The sequence below is a fragment of the Crassostrea angulata genome, chromosome 5 (assembly GCF_025612915.1).
Source record: "Crassostrea angulata isolate pt1a10 chromosome 5, ASM2561291v2, whole genome shotgun sequence".
Classification (NCBI taxonomy): domain Eukaryota; kingdom Metazoa; phylum Mollusca; class Bivalvia; order Ostreida; family Ostreidae; genus Magallana; species Magallana angulata.
In genome coordinates this window covers 24,940,031-24,959,520 of record NC_069115.1, presented here as the reverse complement: position 1 = coordinate 24,959,520, position 19,490 = coordinate 24,940,031, and the positions used below count along the sequence as shown (strand labels likewise).

General features: G+C 32.5%; 2 protein-coding genes across 2 annotated transcripts; one reads left to right on the top strand and one right to left on the bottom strand.

The window, feature by feature from the left end:
• Nucleotides 1–1,459: 1,459 nt before the first annotated feature.
• On the bottom strand, nt 1,460–14,840 carry LOC128183830 (uncharacterized). The gene is made up of 10 exons (XM_052852993.1): nt 14,789–14,840; nt 14,510–14,547; nt 13,577–13,747; nt 3,210–3,286; nt 2,972–2,996; nt 2,756–2,817; nt 2,424–2,463; nt 2,205–2,270; nt 1,687–1,761; nt 1,460–1,553 (listed from the first exon to the last, which is right to left on the bottom strand). The coding sequence occupies exons 2-9, from the start codon at nt 14,522–14,524 to the stop codon at nt 1,687–1,689; spliced, it is 531 nt and encodes a 176-aa protein (XP_052708953.1). The 5' UTR covers nt 14,525–14,547; nt 14,789–14,840; the 3' UTR covers nt 1,460–1,553.
• On the top strand, nt 10,843–11,634 carry LOC128183827 (uncharacterized). The gene has a single exon (XM_052852989.1). It carries the CDS (start codon nt 11,045–11,047, stop codon nt 11,579–11,581), a length of 537 nt encoding a protein of 178 aa, XP_052708949.1. The 5' UTR covers nt 10,843–11,044; the 3' UTR covers nt 11,582–11,634.
• Nucleotides 14,841–19,490: the final 4,650 nt, after the last annotated feature.

Sequence of the window (19,490 nt, the reverse complement as noted above, 5' to 3'; positions counted from 1 at the left end):
AGTGTCTATCTATTATAATCAATTATAGGAAATATATTAAACTTACAGATAACTGAACCAGCAACCGTGAAATTAGTTTATAAAACAGTTTATGAATCCAAAAGTCAAACAAAATAAAAAAAAATAACTGATATTTGATGGAAATACCTTAATGTAATCCATACAGCATACAAAATGCAAACGTTTCACGATTATGTCGCGAACGTTACGCGTTTAATTGCAAAAGTTACGCGTTTATTTGCGATACATTAAGTTTTTTTTTACCTACAAAAATGAGTTCAGTTGACTTTCGTGTGGGCGATTCCTCTAACTTCAAACGAGCACTTCATTAATCCCAATAAAAACGTTTTATTACTCTCCTTTCCTTTTCATAATGCTTTTAAAAATGATGTGCATGGTTCTATCATATATATATTGTGTCGCTTTTTGTTATCATGCAGGAATACTATTGATACTCATCGTACAGATTGCATTCACAGATAACAGTTGAAACAAGATACTGACACATTGCACCGAAGTATACTCAAGAGTTCTATTCACAACGAGCTACATGTAACTCAAAATTACAAGTAAAAACACATAAATTAAAATGATTTTGAGATACAAGTCAAAATATAACGAAATTGTGATTATTGCCGATGAAAGAGTAGGCTCTTTATTGGTCGTGAATTATACTTATATTGACGTTTATAACCCCCCCCCCCCCCCACACAACAACTAACTACTGGTATGCAAGTGCAGCAATTAGTGGCCTTTTTAGACTATTTAAATCTCCTAAGAAGAATATTAAGATATAGAAAATGACACATTTTAAAGCTAAGGTTTTGGGTTTTTCTTTATTGATATTAGTATACGGACAAAAATATTTTTTGTATAACTTTAAGGAATAAAGCAGATCAGATCGTTGATTTGTTGGCCAACCAGCCTTCACCAAGAACTCTGTGTTAAATAACACAATTCTTCACCCTGTTCCTACACGGTGATCACAGATGTATTGTCTTTACTTTTACATAATATTCCAATTGAAAATTTATATACGTGAAGAAAAAAGTGAATATTTTATACTATGTTTAAATGCTATTGTTTAAAAAAAAAAATCAGGCGTGGCATGAAGAAAAATGACCCCTGAGGCTTTTTTCTTCAAAATAATCCCATTATTCCTCAACTGGGTGTTCATTAGTTTTCATCGAAACTACCGGTCATAATATCTTGGATATTTTCACTTTCTTAGATTTCAATTGCACTTCTTTCACAGATATGTTTTTTTAATTAAAATCATCCGAGTGTGTTGCATGAATATCTTGCAATTGGGATAGATTATAAATTTCTATTCTTCTTCGAAACTTATTATTTTTATCAAAGTTTTGCTGATGCAGTATAAACTGACAAACGTTTATACTCAAAACCATTGAAAAACACAAATCTTTCTATTTGTCTTAGAACAAAAATAATGACACTGTTCATTTTGATGCATTCCTTTTTATTTTCATAAGGATAAATAGTTATTCAGTCAAAGTAAATATGCCATATTTAGCATTCCTGGACCATCCACCCTAAAATGTAAAAGAAAAATAATCAATTCTAAAAACTTTTTTATTTAAGATTTTCGATTTTTAATGGAAATCTTATAATTGTTTGCCTAGTCACAGTGCAAGAATCACAATGCTGACGTACTCATTTACAAACCTAGGCTTGCTCTTTTCTTTCTTTTGCCTCCTTTTTCACAGCGGAATTTTTCGAAACTTTACCGTAAGCTGCTTTCTAAAGTACATTTTTGAAAAAAAGGCACAGTTTAAGAACCATAGTTGCAAAAATAATTATACCATCTGGAGAATGGGATATTTATATGTATAATGAACTGTATTGGACACTGTTAAGAATGAATCTGAAAGGTGTTAAATTAATGATTGCAAAAATAATTATACTATCTAGAGAATGGGATTTCTATATGAATGTTGAACTGAATTTGACATTGGTAAGAATAAATCTAAAAGGTGTTAAATTCACTTTTCATTTTAATGATTATGGTGCTTTATTTAAGGTTCTTTAAACGCTTTACCAAAGTTCTCATATCGATAGTCGATTTATAGACGAAAGAATCAATTTCAAATTTATTGTTTGAACCAAAACAGAGTCTCAATGACTCTGTTTTGGTTCAAACAATAACAACTTGCATGTATATTCAATTTCTTAATATTTCGCACCTGAAAAGCTCTCTCAGCGCGTTTCTGTCCTTCTAGGGCCTGTAGAATCTCAGCATAATCAGATACCTTAATTTAAAGTGTATCATTTATTAATTTTTAAATCTTAAATACATGTGTATCAATTTAATTGACGAATCGGCATTAAAATGTTCGTCTTAAGGAAGACTTAAAAGAAATAATTTCTCTCTTTTGAAAAATGATATGATAGACTAGGGTCACCTTAATTCTCTTTTGAATGTTGTCACTCGCTTCAACATCTCTAAAAAAAAAAAAATCAAGAACAAAGGGCGTGAAAAATCCGGCATTTTTTTCATTCGATAATTTTCAAGAAAAGGTCAGCGTCAAACTGAAGCTGAAATCTGTAAGGATCGGTGTTTTTACTGTTTTTAATTAATCGTGAAAAAAAGTGAAATGATTTCATTAATGTGGTACGTTTTAAATCTAATTATCAAGCTAATTGCAGAAAAAATAATACATTTATAAAATATAAGCTAATCAAACTTCATGATACAACGAAAGTCGTTAACTTTAGAAGATGATAATTTTTATACCTTTTTATTTGCTCATTTTCAGATAACCCTGTGTCTCTGTTTGTAGTTCCACTGTAGGTACCCTAAGTCAAAAAGTAATCATACCTTCAAATACTTCTATTAACATGAAAACATTGTTATACTGAGTTATTAATTTTCATTAAAGGTACCAGATTATCGGTTATCAATATATTCAGTCCCTAGAGATCTATAGATCCTTATCAGTTTGTTTCTTACCACTTCTCCTGAAGACGAGGATCTCCTTAAAAAATATACAACACTTAAGAATTAATAGTGTTTAAAAGATAAACAAAGAGAGGTTTTTTCTTCTTTTATCTTTTTTCTTTCTTTCTTTTATTTTTTTTTTTTTTTTTTTTTGTTTTTTTTTTTTGCTTCTACTTAATAGATTATAGAAAGTAAAGTCTGAAAGTTACGTTCGAATAGAATTAAAACATTTTTTGTACATTTGACTTACTTGCCAGTAGAGTACGTTATTATATAATACAAACGCTCTCCATTGGTATTGTACACTTTTCCATCTCTGTACCAAATCTGAAAAGTGTTTTTTTTTTAAATTGTTATTAAGGATAAAATCAAATACAAATTGTAGTATTATGATGCCGACACAGTTGTCATGGCTTATAAAGCATACCTTGTGCAGATTTAGTTAGGGAGTATATTTTTCGCATCAAGGTATACATTACAATACACATAATGACAAGAGGCCCATGGGCCACATCGCTCACCTGAGGAACAATAGGTATGATAAAATCAGCTCAATGGAGTAATAATACAAACTATCTGGACAATATACAATAATTCATGTAAATCCTGTATAAATAAAATCCATTTTCCTCTGGATATTCTTATGTTTATAATCATTAGTCCCTTTTCTAACAGGATGATTTTATGGTCATATCATGTGTTGAGTATTGCAGTTCTCAAGAGATCCCTAACAATAGTTTATATATGGGATGTAAACGTACAGTAAACTCTCAACCTTCTCGTGAAGCCAAAGAATTGTTCTGGGGCCAAAGTCTTAACAATCATAAAGAATCATCTGGCTGATTAGTTTCTGAGAAGATTTTTAAAGATTTACCCTATAAATTCCTTTGTTAAACTTTCACCCCCTCCCCCATTGTGGCCCCACCCTACCCCTGGGGATCATTATTTTCACAACTTTGAATCTACACTACCTCAGGATGCTTTCACACAAGTTCCAGCTTTCCTGGCTGATTAGTTTCTGAGAAGAAGATTTTTAAAGATGACTCTGTTTATTCCTATGTAAAACATCGACCTCCCATTGTGGCCCAAACCTACCCCCAGGGGTCATGCTTTTCACAAATTTGAATCTACACTAACTGAGGATGCTTCCACACATGTTTTAGCTTTCCTGGCTAATTAGTTTCTGAGAAGAAGATTTTTAAAGATTTACTGTATATAATCATATGTTTAACTTCAATCCCCCATTGTGGCCCCAACCTACCCCCAGGGGTCATGATTTTCACAACTTTGAATCTTCACTACCTGAGGATGCTTCCACACAAGTTCCAGCTTTGCCTTCGAATTAGTTACTGAGAAGAAGATTTTTAAAGATTTACTGTATATATTCCTATGTTAAACTTCGATCCCCCATTGTGGCCCAACCCTACCCCCGGGGGTCATGATTTTTACAACTTTGAATTTACACTACCTGAGGATGCATCCACACAAGAATCAGCTTTCCTGGCTGATTAGTTTCTGAGAAGAAGATTTTTAAAGATTAACTGTGTATATTCCTATGTAAAACGTCGCTCTCCCATTGTGGCCCAAACCTACCCCCGGGGGTCATGATTTTCACATCTTTGAATCTACACTACCTGAGGATGCTTCCACACAAGTTTCAGCTTTCCTGGCCAATTAGTTTCTGAGAAGAGGATTTCTAAAGATTTACTCTATTCATTTGTTAAACTTCGATCCCCCATTGTGGCCCCATTCTCAGGTGAGCTAAAAAGGTTAAGTTTACAATTCAATAAGTTGGATTCTGGAAGAACAGATTTTGAAAATTTTAGTAATAAATATTGACAATTTTTTTACTTTTTAAAGCGCTAAGCATAGCTCAGCCCTTTATTGTCGTTAGACTTCAACTTCCGGTGCATCGAATAAACGCCCCCTCTAAGCAAAAGTATACATCATTTAAACTGGTTAGGGAACCAGTTTCAGGGGTTTATGCACATAACTGCACGGGCTATTGTGAATCTAATTTACGGGTTATTGTGAAATTAATGTACGGGGCTTACATACATCATTGCAGGGACTGTCATGCAGTGATGAGGAAATATAGTGCGTATACAGAAGCTGAAATGCTATATACATATATCTGTTATATACATACAGAAACTGGGTTAGCGCTTTTCAGTACTATCAGTACTTTGATTTAATCTTTAGCTTTTAAGATCTGTGTACAAACATAGAATTGTTAGCAAATCTCTGTATCTTGCTTATGATTCGAAGCAAACACTCAAAAATGGTTAGTTAATAGAAATTGTTAACAATTAAACACAAGAAACATGCACTACATGTATAACAAATAAAGAACACAATTTATTTTTTCGAAATGAATCATATATATACGTCATGTATACACCTACATATTTCCGTAAGCGATATCAAACTCTATTTAAACTGAATAAACTAGAGAAAATGCCGAGCATCTCAACAAAAACCTATTGCATTAATCTACCATTACGCAAAAAATAATGCCGAATTACCGATAGAATGAATTGTATTTCAGTACTCCTACATCAGATTTTGCTTAATTTGCGCAGGTAAACAGTTAACGTAACTGTTTGATTTACCGAAGTCTCTGTTTGATTTAATACGTAAAAATCACGAAATACAGACGACAGTTTCCAGGTTACAAAGCATAAATAATGAAAACAAAACGAAAATCAGAACAAGCTAACATCAACGTCATGTGTGAAAACTGTCAACGCATTGAAATATTTAGCCTCAATTTACTTCACAAAATCGGCACCAATATATTTTTCATGTTTCAAAAATTTCCCTTCTTACGCGAACTGTTGCACAACAAGCAAATTCATCATAGTCAGATCGACCCTTTTTCGTATAATGTCATGGCTGCTTTAAACAAAGAACCTCGTTTTAGAAGTATGGAATACGAGTCTGGTAAAATGGGTAAGCAAAACCGGGCCGTGGCAAAATAAAAGCCGGGGCAGATCGGCAATCGTCAATTCCAAATACGCATTATTTTGCAGCAATATTTACAGCAAATACAAATATACTGGTCCATCAAATATCCTGAAATTTTAATGAGATTGGCAGATTAATAACTGCTTATCTTTTGTTTTGCCCAGGCCAAGTCTTGTCTACCCATTTTACCGGATGCCGAACCCGAGGCTATTAAACTGATTGAAACACGCCTTTCCTTTGTTATTATTTTCGTAATAACTCAGATTTGAAACAGAATTAGACCTTAATTTTTGCAATTTATATTTTCCTTCCCATAAGGATAATTTATGCTAAACTACGTTGAATTGGAATCAGTAGTTCTTGAGAAGAAGATTTTTAAAAATGCACCCCCCTTTTTCTACAGTTTCAAGGTTTTCTCCGCTTTGAATATAGATCGGACTTTTATTTCTGCAATTTATATTCGCCCTCCCATAAGGATGCTTTGTGCCAAATTTGGTTGAAATTGGATAAGAGGTTTTAGAGAAGAAGTTCAAAATGTAAAAAGTTTACAGACGGACAGACAGACGGATAGACGGACAGACGGACGGACGGACGGACGGACAGACGGACGACGGACAAAAAGTGATCAGAATAGCTCACTTGAGCTTTCAGCTCAGGTGAGCTAAAAACCGAAGATTAAATCATTTCTTCCAATTTTTTTGTGGAGGTATACATTTTATGAAAATTATAAAAAGGTGGATTGTATTTCACAATTATATGGCCTCTTGTTATACAAAGTTAAATAGAAAGTTAAGAATTAGAATTCCGCAGTGTTGAAAGCTTTTAAAGCTGACTTATCAATTTTATTACCAAAAATTTCAGATGAAATGTCGGGATTTTCTTTATAAAGTAAATAAATAATGGATTATTAATCAATCTCTTAAAACCGTGCTTTTTAATATATGAAACATAAATGATTTATCATTTAAGGTAATACTAAAAAGAAAAGCTTAATTTTTCCTATGATTCAATTTTTCTGAAGTTTTTACATTTTTTTCTTTGGAATGATATCTTTTAATGCTTAAAATTTGAAAAAAATCCGACCAAACAATTTTTGCCCATATCGCTCCAAACCTACATGTACCATTGGAATCTCCCTTTAGTGGAGTGAAAAATGAAATAGTCATTGTTATAATTTTCTATGCCATTAAGTTATTTTTCAAGATATTACAAATATTTGTGCTGCTATTAAAACAGGAGACCTTCTTGTTACTTAAAAAATACTGAAATAAATTCTAGCTGGTAACTTAAGATAATTTCTCATGCAATATAATGTAAAACTAGTGCTTGTAAATACTCTTTTAAGACGAAAATTTGCAGCACTTAACGGTATCTAAAATGAAAATGTATTATTCAATTTTGAATAAAATTTAACACTATGATTGGCATGACCCTGTAATTAAAATATACTAAAATAAAGAAAATTTAACCATTGGTTTTAGATTAATTAAGGTTTAAGTATGTTTGACCGATGTATAAATTGATAAAAATCCTAGATGACGTCATCATATTTGACCTTTGAGCTGTTGATATGACCTTGAAATTTGTTTGACATAAAGCTTAAATACTGGTGGTGGTTGTGTCCAAAGGACTAAATCCATGTTTAGCTATATATGGCCCTGTGATATCTCAAAAATTAAACTAGATCAAAATGATATAAAATTTGTGTTATGTGTTAGTCTAGACCTGATACTATTTTGACATGCCAGAATTTCCCCGCCAAAACGTCTGCTTGCAAAAATATGTAAATGACAAAACCGGTTCCGGGCCGGTTTTGGGGTAAAATCACAGCATTTTCGTTCTTTGGTGGTGTTTTTCAACAACAGCACACCCTCTGATCTAAAAAATGTTTTTAAATTATGAAATTGTATCAATAAAAAAAGATATTCAAAGTGAAATTTTTTGGATCAGAGGGTGTGCTGTTGATGAAAATTTAAAATGTAAACAAGATGAGGAGCAATCCGGATTTACTTATTTTTTGACAGTATTGCACGTTTTTTCACACCTTTTTGTTTTAAAAATATAAAAACACAAGAATCAGACACATTATGTCATTGTCATTTAAATCTGACAAATAAAAAGGTACAGTGTGTTGTTAATGAAACGTATATGTGATCAATTTTTACACCAAATTTTGCGCATGCACGACATTCCATACATGCTTATTTGCATACGTAAACAAACAGAGGCTTTTACTTTGCGTGATTAATCTTGAAAATACACGGACGGAAGATGAACAAAACCTATAGAAAATGGAGAAAGAAGAACTGTGAAGGTATGTATATGAATTTTATTGAATACGTAGATTTCTGTTGATTTTTTCTTGAATAAATAATATTGTTCGCAACGTTCGTCTGCATGATACTATTTGATAGATGAGAAGATTGGCCAATGAATTGTTCAATCCGTGTGTACGTTATTCAGCCTTAAAGACTGTTCTTATATAGACATGTAATTAAAACATACAAGAATGGTTATTAATCTGAAAATTTGGTCTAAAAACAATTAATATTCGATTACAGTGCATACTGTATAGCAGATGTCATGTAGGCAAAGAGTTAGTCGTCTATATTTAGAAATAAAAATGAAGGACGCAATATACATGGAAAATATATATTCCTATATATTTAGTAAATAAATCAACCTGTATAAACCATAATTATTTTCTTAATAGACGGGAAAACGGCCAAGTGTTTTGTTTTAAAGTTTTTTTAGTGTACTATACAACATATAACTCGATGTTTCTCCGGAGTCTGAATGGCTGAATGGTAGCGTTCTCGATTACAGACACGACGATCCGGGATCGATCACAACTCGGCGCGATTTTTTTTTCTTTAAATGATGGCTAGAAATATATTGAGTGCACCTTTTTTCAACGGCACTTCTATAAACCCCCCCCCCCCCCAAAAAAAAAAAAACATTTTCCTCATAATATGGCAATGAAAGTTTATCATCATATTATAGCAATTAGAGTTAATCTAGAAAATCATGCAATACGTGTAAATGATAATATATTGATCACATGTCTAAAACAAAACTTGTAACACAGCTGAAGGTCTGCAGCTCCCCAAAATATTAGAAAGACAGTTCCATTAAATACTTTGGGGGGGGGGGGGCACTGTAATTCTACAGTTTGTCAATTTGAGTTTTTCTGTAAAGTTAATTTATACTTGATACATTGCAAGTATTTGCTTAGTAGTAGTAAACATAAATATTCACAATACAATGTCATATAAAATGAAATCTTTATTTTTTAGTGAACATTAAAGTTGTGTATAACTACATTTTTGTTTTGTATTTTCAGAACATAAAAATGAATGAAGATCAAGTGAAAACAGAGAGTAAAAAGATTTTCCCATGCATCCTTTGCAAAAAAAGAACAAGACCAAATGACAGGAAAAAATGTGAGTCAACAGCAATTCGTCGCTTCCTCAGAAAGAACTTTCTTGTTGAGGCAAACTCAAACGACATCTTGTGCAACAAGTGCAGACATCGCTACCATGGACACCAGAAAACTTGCCACTATACGTCCAGTTCTCTTCCTGTGTCTCGGCCTCCACAACCAGGAGTGTGCAGTCCACCATCCATATCTTTGCCTCTCCAGAGAACACCTTCTTCACATGCCTACTGCTTAATCTGCAAGCGACCGGGTCCTAAACTTGTTGTCGTGTCTTCAGCAGCTAGATTTTCAGCATTTCTTCACCATGAAATTATCATCCCACCTGGAAGCAGATGTTGTCCATCCCACATTGATGAAGGGGAGTTCAGACCTGGTGTTTTGACCAATATACAGACATTTGAGTCTTCTCTTGTAAACAAGTCGACAGTGCTGGAACTGATCCAAAAAATTCGAAATTATGCCCTCCAAACCTCAACAAGCAGATTTTCTTTCGAACTGTCAAGCCTGAGCAACACTGATTATATTGCACTGACTGGCATCACTAAAGAAAACTTTGAAGACCTCCATTCCTTTATTTCCACTGATATTCGAAACACACAAAACCGAGGCACAAGGATGTCACTTGGAATCTTTCTTCTGAAACTGAGATCAGGAATGTCAAATCAACTTCTGGCCACGATTTTTGGAATTTCAAAGTCTTCCCTCTGTAGAGCAGTAAAATCAGTCCGTACAGCACTCATGAAGTCATTTGTACCACATCATCTTGGACTACAACATACAACAAGAGAAGAAATTATAGAAAATCATACAAGACCTCTGGCACAGGAACTTTTTGGTGATCTTACAAATAAAAAAGCTATTGCTGTTTTGGATGGAACTTATATATATATTCAGAAAAGTAACAACTTCCAGTTTCAACGGAAATCATATAGTTTACATAAAGGCAGGCCCCTTGTTAAACCCATGGTTGTCACATCCACAGACGGATACTTTCTTACAGTTCTTGGACCCTACCTAGCTAGGAATAATGATGCCACTATCCTCAACTATATGCTTCATACCAACGCAGAAGATCTGAAGGGCTGGTTCCATGAAGATGATGTTTTCATTGTAGACAGAGGCTTCAGAGATTCAGTCGAAATGCTTGAGGAGCTGGGAATAAGGGCCGAAATGCCTCGTCTGATGAGCAAAGGGCAGAAGCAGATGACAACCTTAGATGCTAATGCCTCTCGTCTAGTCACCAAGGTCAGTTGTTTCTATATTTTGATTACCAGACCTATAACATAAAATCAATCATTAATCATCATGTCAAAAAAACTTCAATAAAATTACGTTTTCAATAATTCTATATCTGTTCTTATCTTAAATACAACCAAATGCTGTTCCAAATCATTGATTTTATGATTTTCATCATTTATATTTTTTTCTTTTAGTAAAGATATATCCACTGTTAATTTTATATAAGGCACTTTTACCTTTTTTATTAGTGGTGCTTGTTCTTAACTTTACAGATTCGTTGGGTCGTTGAGGCAGCCAATGCAAGGATAAAGCGATGGAAGTACCTTGCTCATGTTCTTCCAACCAATCAAGTGCCGTTTATTGGTGACTACGTGCGCATCGTGTGTGCCCTCTCCAATCGATACTGCAAGCCTCTGTCAACAGGAAGTGAAGATGACGATATGGCACTTGCATGCAAAATGAGGTATTTATCAACAAAAGTTAACTCTTTAAAGACATTTGTTGAAGAAAACTGTCTAGATAAGAAGTCTGTAAAGTGGGAAGTGGCTACCGATTCTTTGGAATTCCCCAACATCAGCGAAGATGATATTCGAAATCTGACCTGTGGAGTTTATCAACTTAAGTTGTGTCCAAGTTATATTCAGGAGTATTTGGAGGGGGATGTGGATATCTTGGTTCACAGTGAGTTCCATGGGCTTATCAGGGTCAAGCTACAGAGCCGTCATGTTTCTTCCAGACAGTATCTGCTCTGGATCCAGTTTTCCGAGTCTGAGATCACTGCATGGTATTGCAGATGTCGAGCGGGTGCCCGTGTTGTGGGAGTATGTTCCCATGTTGCCGCCGTTATCTGGTTTCTTGCTGTTGGGAGACACAACAGGGAGGCTATTTCATCTATTCAAGACTGGTCCGAGTTTGTCACTGATGCAGCTGTAATTGACGAATCTGAGGACAGTGATGACAGTGAGGTAGAGGAGTAACTGATCGAGTTCATTTTTCTTCTTCTTGTGATCAATCAGACTCTGTTGGTATCCTGAAAATATGAACATTTATGATTTATAATATCAAATATTCATTTATCTGATTCATTTAAACATAATACAGATCTGGTTGCATTATTATTACACAAATGTTTTGTAATCAACAATTTGTCAATAGTAACATATTATGACTTAAAGTGAGAATTATTTGATAATTATAATTATTTTACATATGTACTAGTAGAAAAATCTAAAACACTACTGTCAAAAGATATTTCTGTGCATTAATTTAAATAAGATGTTTTATTTTTGTCTTTAAGTATATAAAATCTATCTAAATCATGATGGAAGCACACTACCTACTTGTTATCATGCAATTTTCTTGTCAATTACAAAATCTTTACTGCAGATAAATTGCACCATGATTATATATTTACCTACATGTCTGTATAACTTAAAACATTGTTTGCACTAGAAAGGGGTATCTCCTCTGTATAAACTAATTTCAGTGCATTTTTGCATGATTTGTTTTGTATCATGTTCATTTAATATTGAATCAATTCATTTTGTCATCTCATTTTTAAACTAACTGACAATGTGCCATAACGAAGAATCTTTTACTTTATGATTACCATATTTGTTACCCATTATTTGCTAATTTAATTTCTGTGTTTCACATGTTACAAGTAAATATTCTTATATATATTTCTTGAATATATGACATTGTTTGGGTTGAAAATGGTAGTTACATGTATGCTATGTAGAGTTTTAAAATGTTGCAAATAGAGCATAGTTATAGCTGTTGTTGTTTTTTAATAGCTCTTCTTTGTTTTGTTTTCTGTTTTGCATTGGATCTAATGTATATCCTTGTATATTCTTGGAATTGGGTAAATGTGTGAATGTTTCAGATCAGCTGATGAACAAATGAATCCATGAAATGCATGATATGTGTTAATAAATAATACCTTTAATAACAAATAAACAATAATAAACCAATCTATAGTAAAGTGAACTTTTTTCCGCAATGAAATGGGCCAACAATTGAAACGCTGCCAACACACCATACTCTGTGGCTATGCAGCGTGTTGGAACAGTACATGTGACTCGATTCTTGATCTAACTCTTTTACTATAAAATAATTCAAATATTTCTTATTTTATATTTCCTTACGTTACAGAGAGAATATCGATATGTTTTATAACACTTACTTTGCAAATGCGTTGATTAATTCCTTTGCATCCGTCGCTTTACAATCCTGTTTGTCACCGTGCGAAATCGTGTCACAATGGCCGACTTTACGGAAACTAAGGTGTGCCATGCGGGTTAAAAAAAATCATGGCCGTTGTGTTCTCGATTAAATTCTGGCAATGAACTTATCTTTAACATCAATTTAATGACAAATATATTCAATTTCATAGATAAAAATATAGCTAATATGTAGTTGACTTGAAGACTTTTAACATGTTTAAAGACGTAACGTCATGCTTGACGCTATAAAATCCCCTCATTTTTCGCTATTGTAGTGTCTTAAAATAAACATCAGAAATAGAATTTCTGAATTCTTAAACACGAAAAAAAAGTTACACGACGAATGAAAAAATGTTTTAGAATATTTTTAATACAATATTAATTGCTTTTGACGTTAGGCCGATTTTGACATAACATGGATTTAGTCCTTTCAGGTCTTTACTTTTAAAAGAACACAAGTTACGCATTTTTAAATGATATAAGGCTAAATTGCACAAAAATCATATGACCACCATACAAATGTATGTTTCAAAATTATCGAAATACGTTGTTACCTAAATCTATTTGGCCTTGAGTAATTGATGGGTATGATTTATATTTTTTTCTTAAGATAATGGACTGAAATTAATTTTTACATCATATTAAGTCATTATTTTGTGTATTTCAGAAAATATATCAAATAGATAATTTCAGTGGTGTTTCGTACTACCTCAAATAACACAAAAACGGATAACAGATCACACTTACCCCACCTGTACAGTATCCATAATAGAGAGGGTGGAATCTTTTGTAGTAACCCGTGTAGTATATTGTGAAGTAATTGTTAGTGTGGTAGTGGTAACCACACAGTTCTGCGTCCACCGGGGTAACGCTTACATACAGAAGTATGAAAGCACAAGCGAGAAAGAGCAGGTTTATCTGGGATAGGCCAAAGAAATGGGAAATCAGCAAAAGTGTATAAAATATTTCAGCGTAGTAAGAATATTCAACATGCCGTTGACAGGTTTCAAATTTACAAACTATTTTTAAAGCCAGAGGTCCATCAAAGTAATACCCCTATGAATGTTTGATGTACATTTGTAGACTTTAAACTTTACTCCATGTCACTTCAGAAAGCTAGGCTTTAAATCAGGCGTCTATTTGGGATTAACATATAAAATACAATATGTTATTAACCCAACCTGTTTTCATAGATTTTCACCAAGAGATCTCAAGTTGGTGTGCTTTGCAAATATTTTAAACATTTCACCTATAAATTCAGAACTGAATTTTATCTGTTTGCTGATTTGCTGGAATCAAACAGAGGTCCCGGCATATGTTTTGTGAGGATTAATATAAACCTATATTGCTTATAGGATAACAGAATTGTATTACTCTTTCTCCATTAAGCCTTATTGTGATTTTACAGCGTTATGTTTTTCTGAGAGAACACAAAATTGATACTGGTAAGCGCGATATATTAACGAAACTTATTCAGGCAATTTTGGCAAGTTGACAAATTTCACCCTATGAAATGTTTGAATGTTGTGGAAGATATTCATGAACAGCTTATTTATTTATTGCATCAAAAAAAAAGAAAAAGAAACAATCTGTTCATCTATTTTAGATACATAATTGGCTGATTGTGTTTACGGTTTACACGTTAAGGATATTTTATGAAAGAAATGTTAATATTCAAACCTGTGCTGAAGCCATCCTTCGATCTCACTTTTTCTATTCTACAATATCAATTTATATTTCAAGAACAATAATTATTGCTTTGTTTGCGATGCGAAATTGAAAATTATCGGGCAAATAAAAAAATCTAAAATATGAATAATACTTTATCATATGAAGACAAAAAATATTCTATTATTACAACAGTTTCATTTTTTCGGAAATTAACAGTAATGGTTTGCTTGAATATGTTACGATAATTAAAACTTTGTTTCATCAAATCATAAACATTTGCTTACTTACCTTCGGTGTTGAGTTTATTTTTGAGGTAATGAAAACATTCAGTTCAGTCTTTATATAACTAAACAGAATAGGATGTTCTGTAAAACAATACCTGAATCCAAACGGACATCCTTGAAAGGCAGCACCGCAACATGTTTCGCTGGAACTCCGTTTTCGTCAACACAGCCGATATGAATATGATGATAATTAACTGAGTTTTTAAAATTAATACAATTGCATCAATGGACGCCCAGACTTTCAAGGTCTCATTCAAAAGCCGTAAGATTTTGAATACTATCGACCAATTATCATTACATATTTATTTAATACTAGTACATCTTTTTTTTAAATACATGTATGTGGTAAAAAAAGCTACAACTAGATTAATAATATTTACATAGTATATTTGTATCATTTTATGAAATAAACTTAGTTAATTACTGTTAATCTTAAGGAGGTGTGCGGTCCTCTTGTACATTAAAGGATTAAAATGAAATCATTTCTTGAACTAAGTTGCTTCTGTCCAAAACTGACCACAACTGTTGTTAAAAGATTAAAAGCAATTAATATGATGTTTAACATGTTGTATGCATGCAAATTACGCATACAAGTACAAAAGAATGCAATCTTAATCACTAAGAACAGCTGTAGATCTGCGCAGCTTCAGATTTATTTTGAAAATTTGAAAATCTAAAAAACAAAATGTTCAATGTTGTCATGTTCACAACCATTTGTTCGTAGGAGGTTTGAATTTTGCACAATAATGTTGTTAATTTGCCTGAAAATAGGGTACCCTTATTTTATTAGTCGGTTTTAGATCTATTTATCGAACAAGAAAAATTCCGTCTTTACATAAAACTCATGTGTTTATAAAAGGCATATTGACATCTCATTTTCATGGACAACAAAAATAAACGTATTTTTTTTATAACAATGTTCGTTGAATGTGACAGGCATGTCCTTAGATGTCCCATGTTGGGTTTTTTCAGTCCTATTAGTATGAATAAAGTAAATTCTATTTTTCTGATTAGAAGTGGGATAGGGATAAAAAAAAAAAAAGAAGAAAGGATGTCTTTAATATACATATATTTTTCAACAGACAAATATGTCTCCTGCCGACTGATACTATACATGTATCAGTTTCTTAGACCAATTTTAAGAATAGGGTACCCTATTTTAAGACCAAGTTACAACTTAAATTAGCAAGTTTAGATATTATTTCTCAACAAATGGTTGTATGGTGGACACTAATGACCTCCTTTTATATTTTTTCACACTTTTAAATGTTGAATTTAAGTCTGTTACTGCGCAGTTCTCACTGATTAAAAAAGGCATTGTTCTGTTCTCGTGTGCGTAGTTTGCATCCAAAACTAAATGTAAAACCTCATATTTATTGGATTTTTTTTTATATTTGACAACAGATTTAGTCATTTTTAGGCATAAACAGTTTACATTTTGATCATCAAATGTATAAGATGGCTATACATCCCCCTTATTCTGTAATTCTGTGATTTATGTTTATATAGATCCCATTAGAAACATTCAACAATTTAATTTTTCATCTTTATTTCTTCCTGTTTGATAAGAAAAAATCACCGACTTTGGCATTTTCGATGATGTTATAAAGCAGAGCTTTTATAGCATTTCAGATAATTAATCCAGGTCACTCAGGTTACTTTTTGGCATTCGTCTTGGTACGTATATGAAGTCGTGCTTTATTCGTCGTTTGTTTTTTAGCTTCTTTGAAAGAATTAGATCAATTTTCACTAGACTTGGTGTGTTACATTTGTAAGGTAAGAGAAATGTAAATTGTAAACATCGTATCCCCCACTATGAGCTCGAGGGGGCTGAGGTTTTAAATCAAAATTGTAAAAGTTGATTAAATGGTATTTATGAAGCATATCATCTGCTCCTATGTATCGAACCGAAAATCCCCAATACATGTTTTTGATGAACAAGATATTTGATATCAGAAATTGTAAAATTCGTGGCCCCATGATCAGGGATTCTTGTTTTGGGGATAAAGCTTTTTTTTTACTTTGAATATGAAAATGTTCTTTGAAAATATCACTTTCAATTATCGGTCATCTAAACAGACAAAGTCAATGCACGGTCAGAAAAGATGAAAATCTTTCATCAAAGAACAGGGGCGCACAAGGCGTTGTATATCCCCCTCTTGGAAGACGAAAGAATTTAAATTTAAATTTGAATATTCATTATTGGTATGTTTGCATTGATTTTAGTATGAATTTCACGATGGAAGTCAATATTGTGCTTTCATTCTATAAACATGACAGTTATAGATTTCCAAATTGAGCTGCATAGCGTTTTATGCTAAAACTTGGATCATTTACTGTTCTGAAAATGTAAAATTTAGGTATGAATTGGTCCCGACTCCATCCTAAGAGTACTTTTATTTACGGAATAAGTGTTTATTGATTTTTGTCATTGATTTATTAAAATTGAGTCTAGACCATTATGGGTCAAATTCGTAGTTTAAACCAAAAACGCTTTACTTTATTAATTATTGTCAAACAGTTAAAATTATTCACCAATACCCTAATGTGTCAACGTAGCTCAATGGGATAGGCGGAGGCTCGTAATCCATTCTTCTCGAGGATGTTCGAACCGTATGGACGGCGTTCTATTTTTAATTCATTTGCTTTTTTAAGTATAGACATTTTTGCTTTTTAATTGGATTATTATGAAAAAAAAATATCCTATACCATTTATATAAAGACAAAAATTTACGTAATGTTCATTTTACAATGTCGGATAAAAATAGCGCTAGCACAGATAAGAGATAATGCTGTAATGTTTAGAAAGCAAACAAATAAACCAATGGAAATAAGTACCAAGTGCATGTTCATGTATTATTGTATATTTATTTGTCAGAAAGTGCAGTTCTTTATTATACATGTACATGTCCTAATGCGACTGGTCAAAGTATAAAAAAAAGTTCGAAATCAAGTCAACAACATGAAAAAGCAAGCATTTTCTAACTACTACGACAACATTGAAACTTTTTTTGATGACTCCATTTAAAGCAATTACAAGTTTTACTGGAAACTTCTTCAAGACGTTTTCCAAACAAAAACAACCAGTGAAATTCCACCTTTACAATACACAGATGATAAAAATAATGTTAAAACAGCGTTCTACCTCTTTTTATAAAAGAGGACCCATCACTCTCATGTAATTATAGACCTGTTTCTTTACTAAGCTGTGTAAGTAAAATAATGGAGAGAATCGTTTTTAAACATGTTTATAATTATTTCCATAGTAACAAATCATTTTATAGATACCAAGACCTTTTTTACCCGGTCACTCAACAGTGTACCGGTTAATTGAGACATTTCATAGTATTGCTAAGAATATTGATGAGGGTAAATCATGTTGCATTGTTTTTTTGTGATCTATCAAAAGCCTTTAACAGAGTTTGGCATGAAGGGCTTCTTTTTAAGTTACGGTATTTGTGGCAATCTTTTTCAATGGTTTAGCAGCTATTTGTGTAAGATATCTCAAAAAGTAATGTATAAAGATGTACATGTATTATCATTAAGTGTAAGTGTTAATGCTGGAGTGCCACAAGGATCTGTACTTGGGCCCCTTTTGTTCTAAATTTATGTCAATGATGTTGCACAAAATATGTTGTCCTTTTGTAGATTATACAATCAAGTATGCGGATAAAAACTTAAAGGGTACCAGCAGTGCCGGTCTATTTTTGATATAATGTAGATCTTTGAGTAAAAACATCATCCTGAAAATTTTACAGCGATAGCATAAGTAATTTTCGAGATATTTTGGGGAAACCCGGTTTCACACCTGTACGAATTTTGAATCAAGCCGATTTTGCGCAAGATAAACTGTGACACGGGGTCAACGCCGCTGTATGAGTAACAGGAAAACCGCATAAAAACTGTTCGTTTTCTTTCATTTTTTATCGATATATGAACATTTTTTTCCGTTGTTTTATTTCCTTAACAACCCTGGATGACTAAATATACTATTGTTTGAGTTTAAACCCGTATTTTATCAAATAAAAATGCCGAATTTTGAAAATTGTTTGGTTCATGAATTTAGTCAAATGTGTAACGCATTTTGCATATAAATGCACAGCAAATGTAGCAAAATGACAATTAATTAAAGAACTATTGTTATAAGAAACATTTTGTTAATATTGTCATTCTTTCGAATGATTTTTCCGAGACATGATTAACTGATAAAAAGTATTGATAGAACATATTTCGTAAAAGGTAACGCGGGGTCTATTCCTCGTATAAGGCATAAAATTACAAGTGATGTTGCCCGAATAATATGGATATCGGACCAGTAATAATCAAAATAGTATACATTGTTTAGAGAACAAACACGGGATTATAAACGGATCAAGGCGAAAGTCCAAGATGGCTGCATGTTAAGTCTGTCTCGTATTTTTTTAAAAATACGATAATGGAATTTCATTTTACATTTATTTACATCCTTTGTCAAAATGTTCAAGTTTATTAAGATTTCATAATGATTCGTTGTCAGTATAACAATTTAAGCTATATGGAGTTAAAGCGTTAAATTGCTGACCATAGCGCTCGAAAGAAAGTTGCACTTTATGAAATAAGAAATTAAGACCAACGTAATTACTTCCGAAATAATAACTTAATCACATAAAAAAGGTTTAAATTGTTGAACTGTGAATTTGGTCATTATTTAAGTGATTAGATAAGTA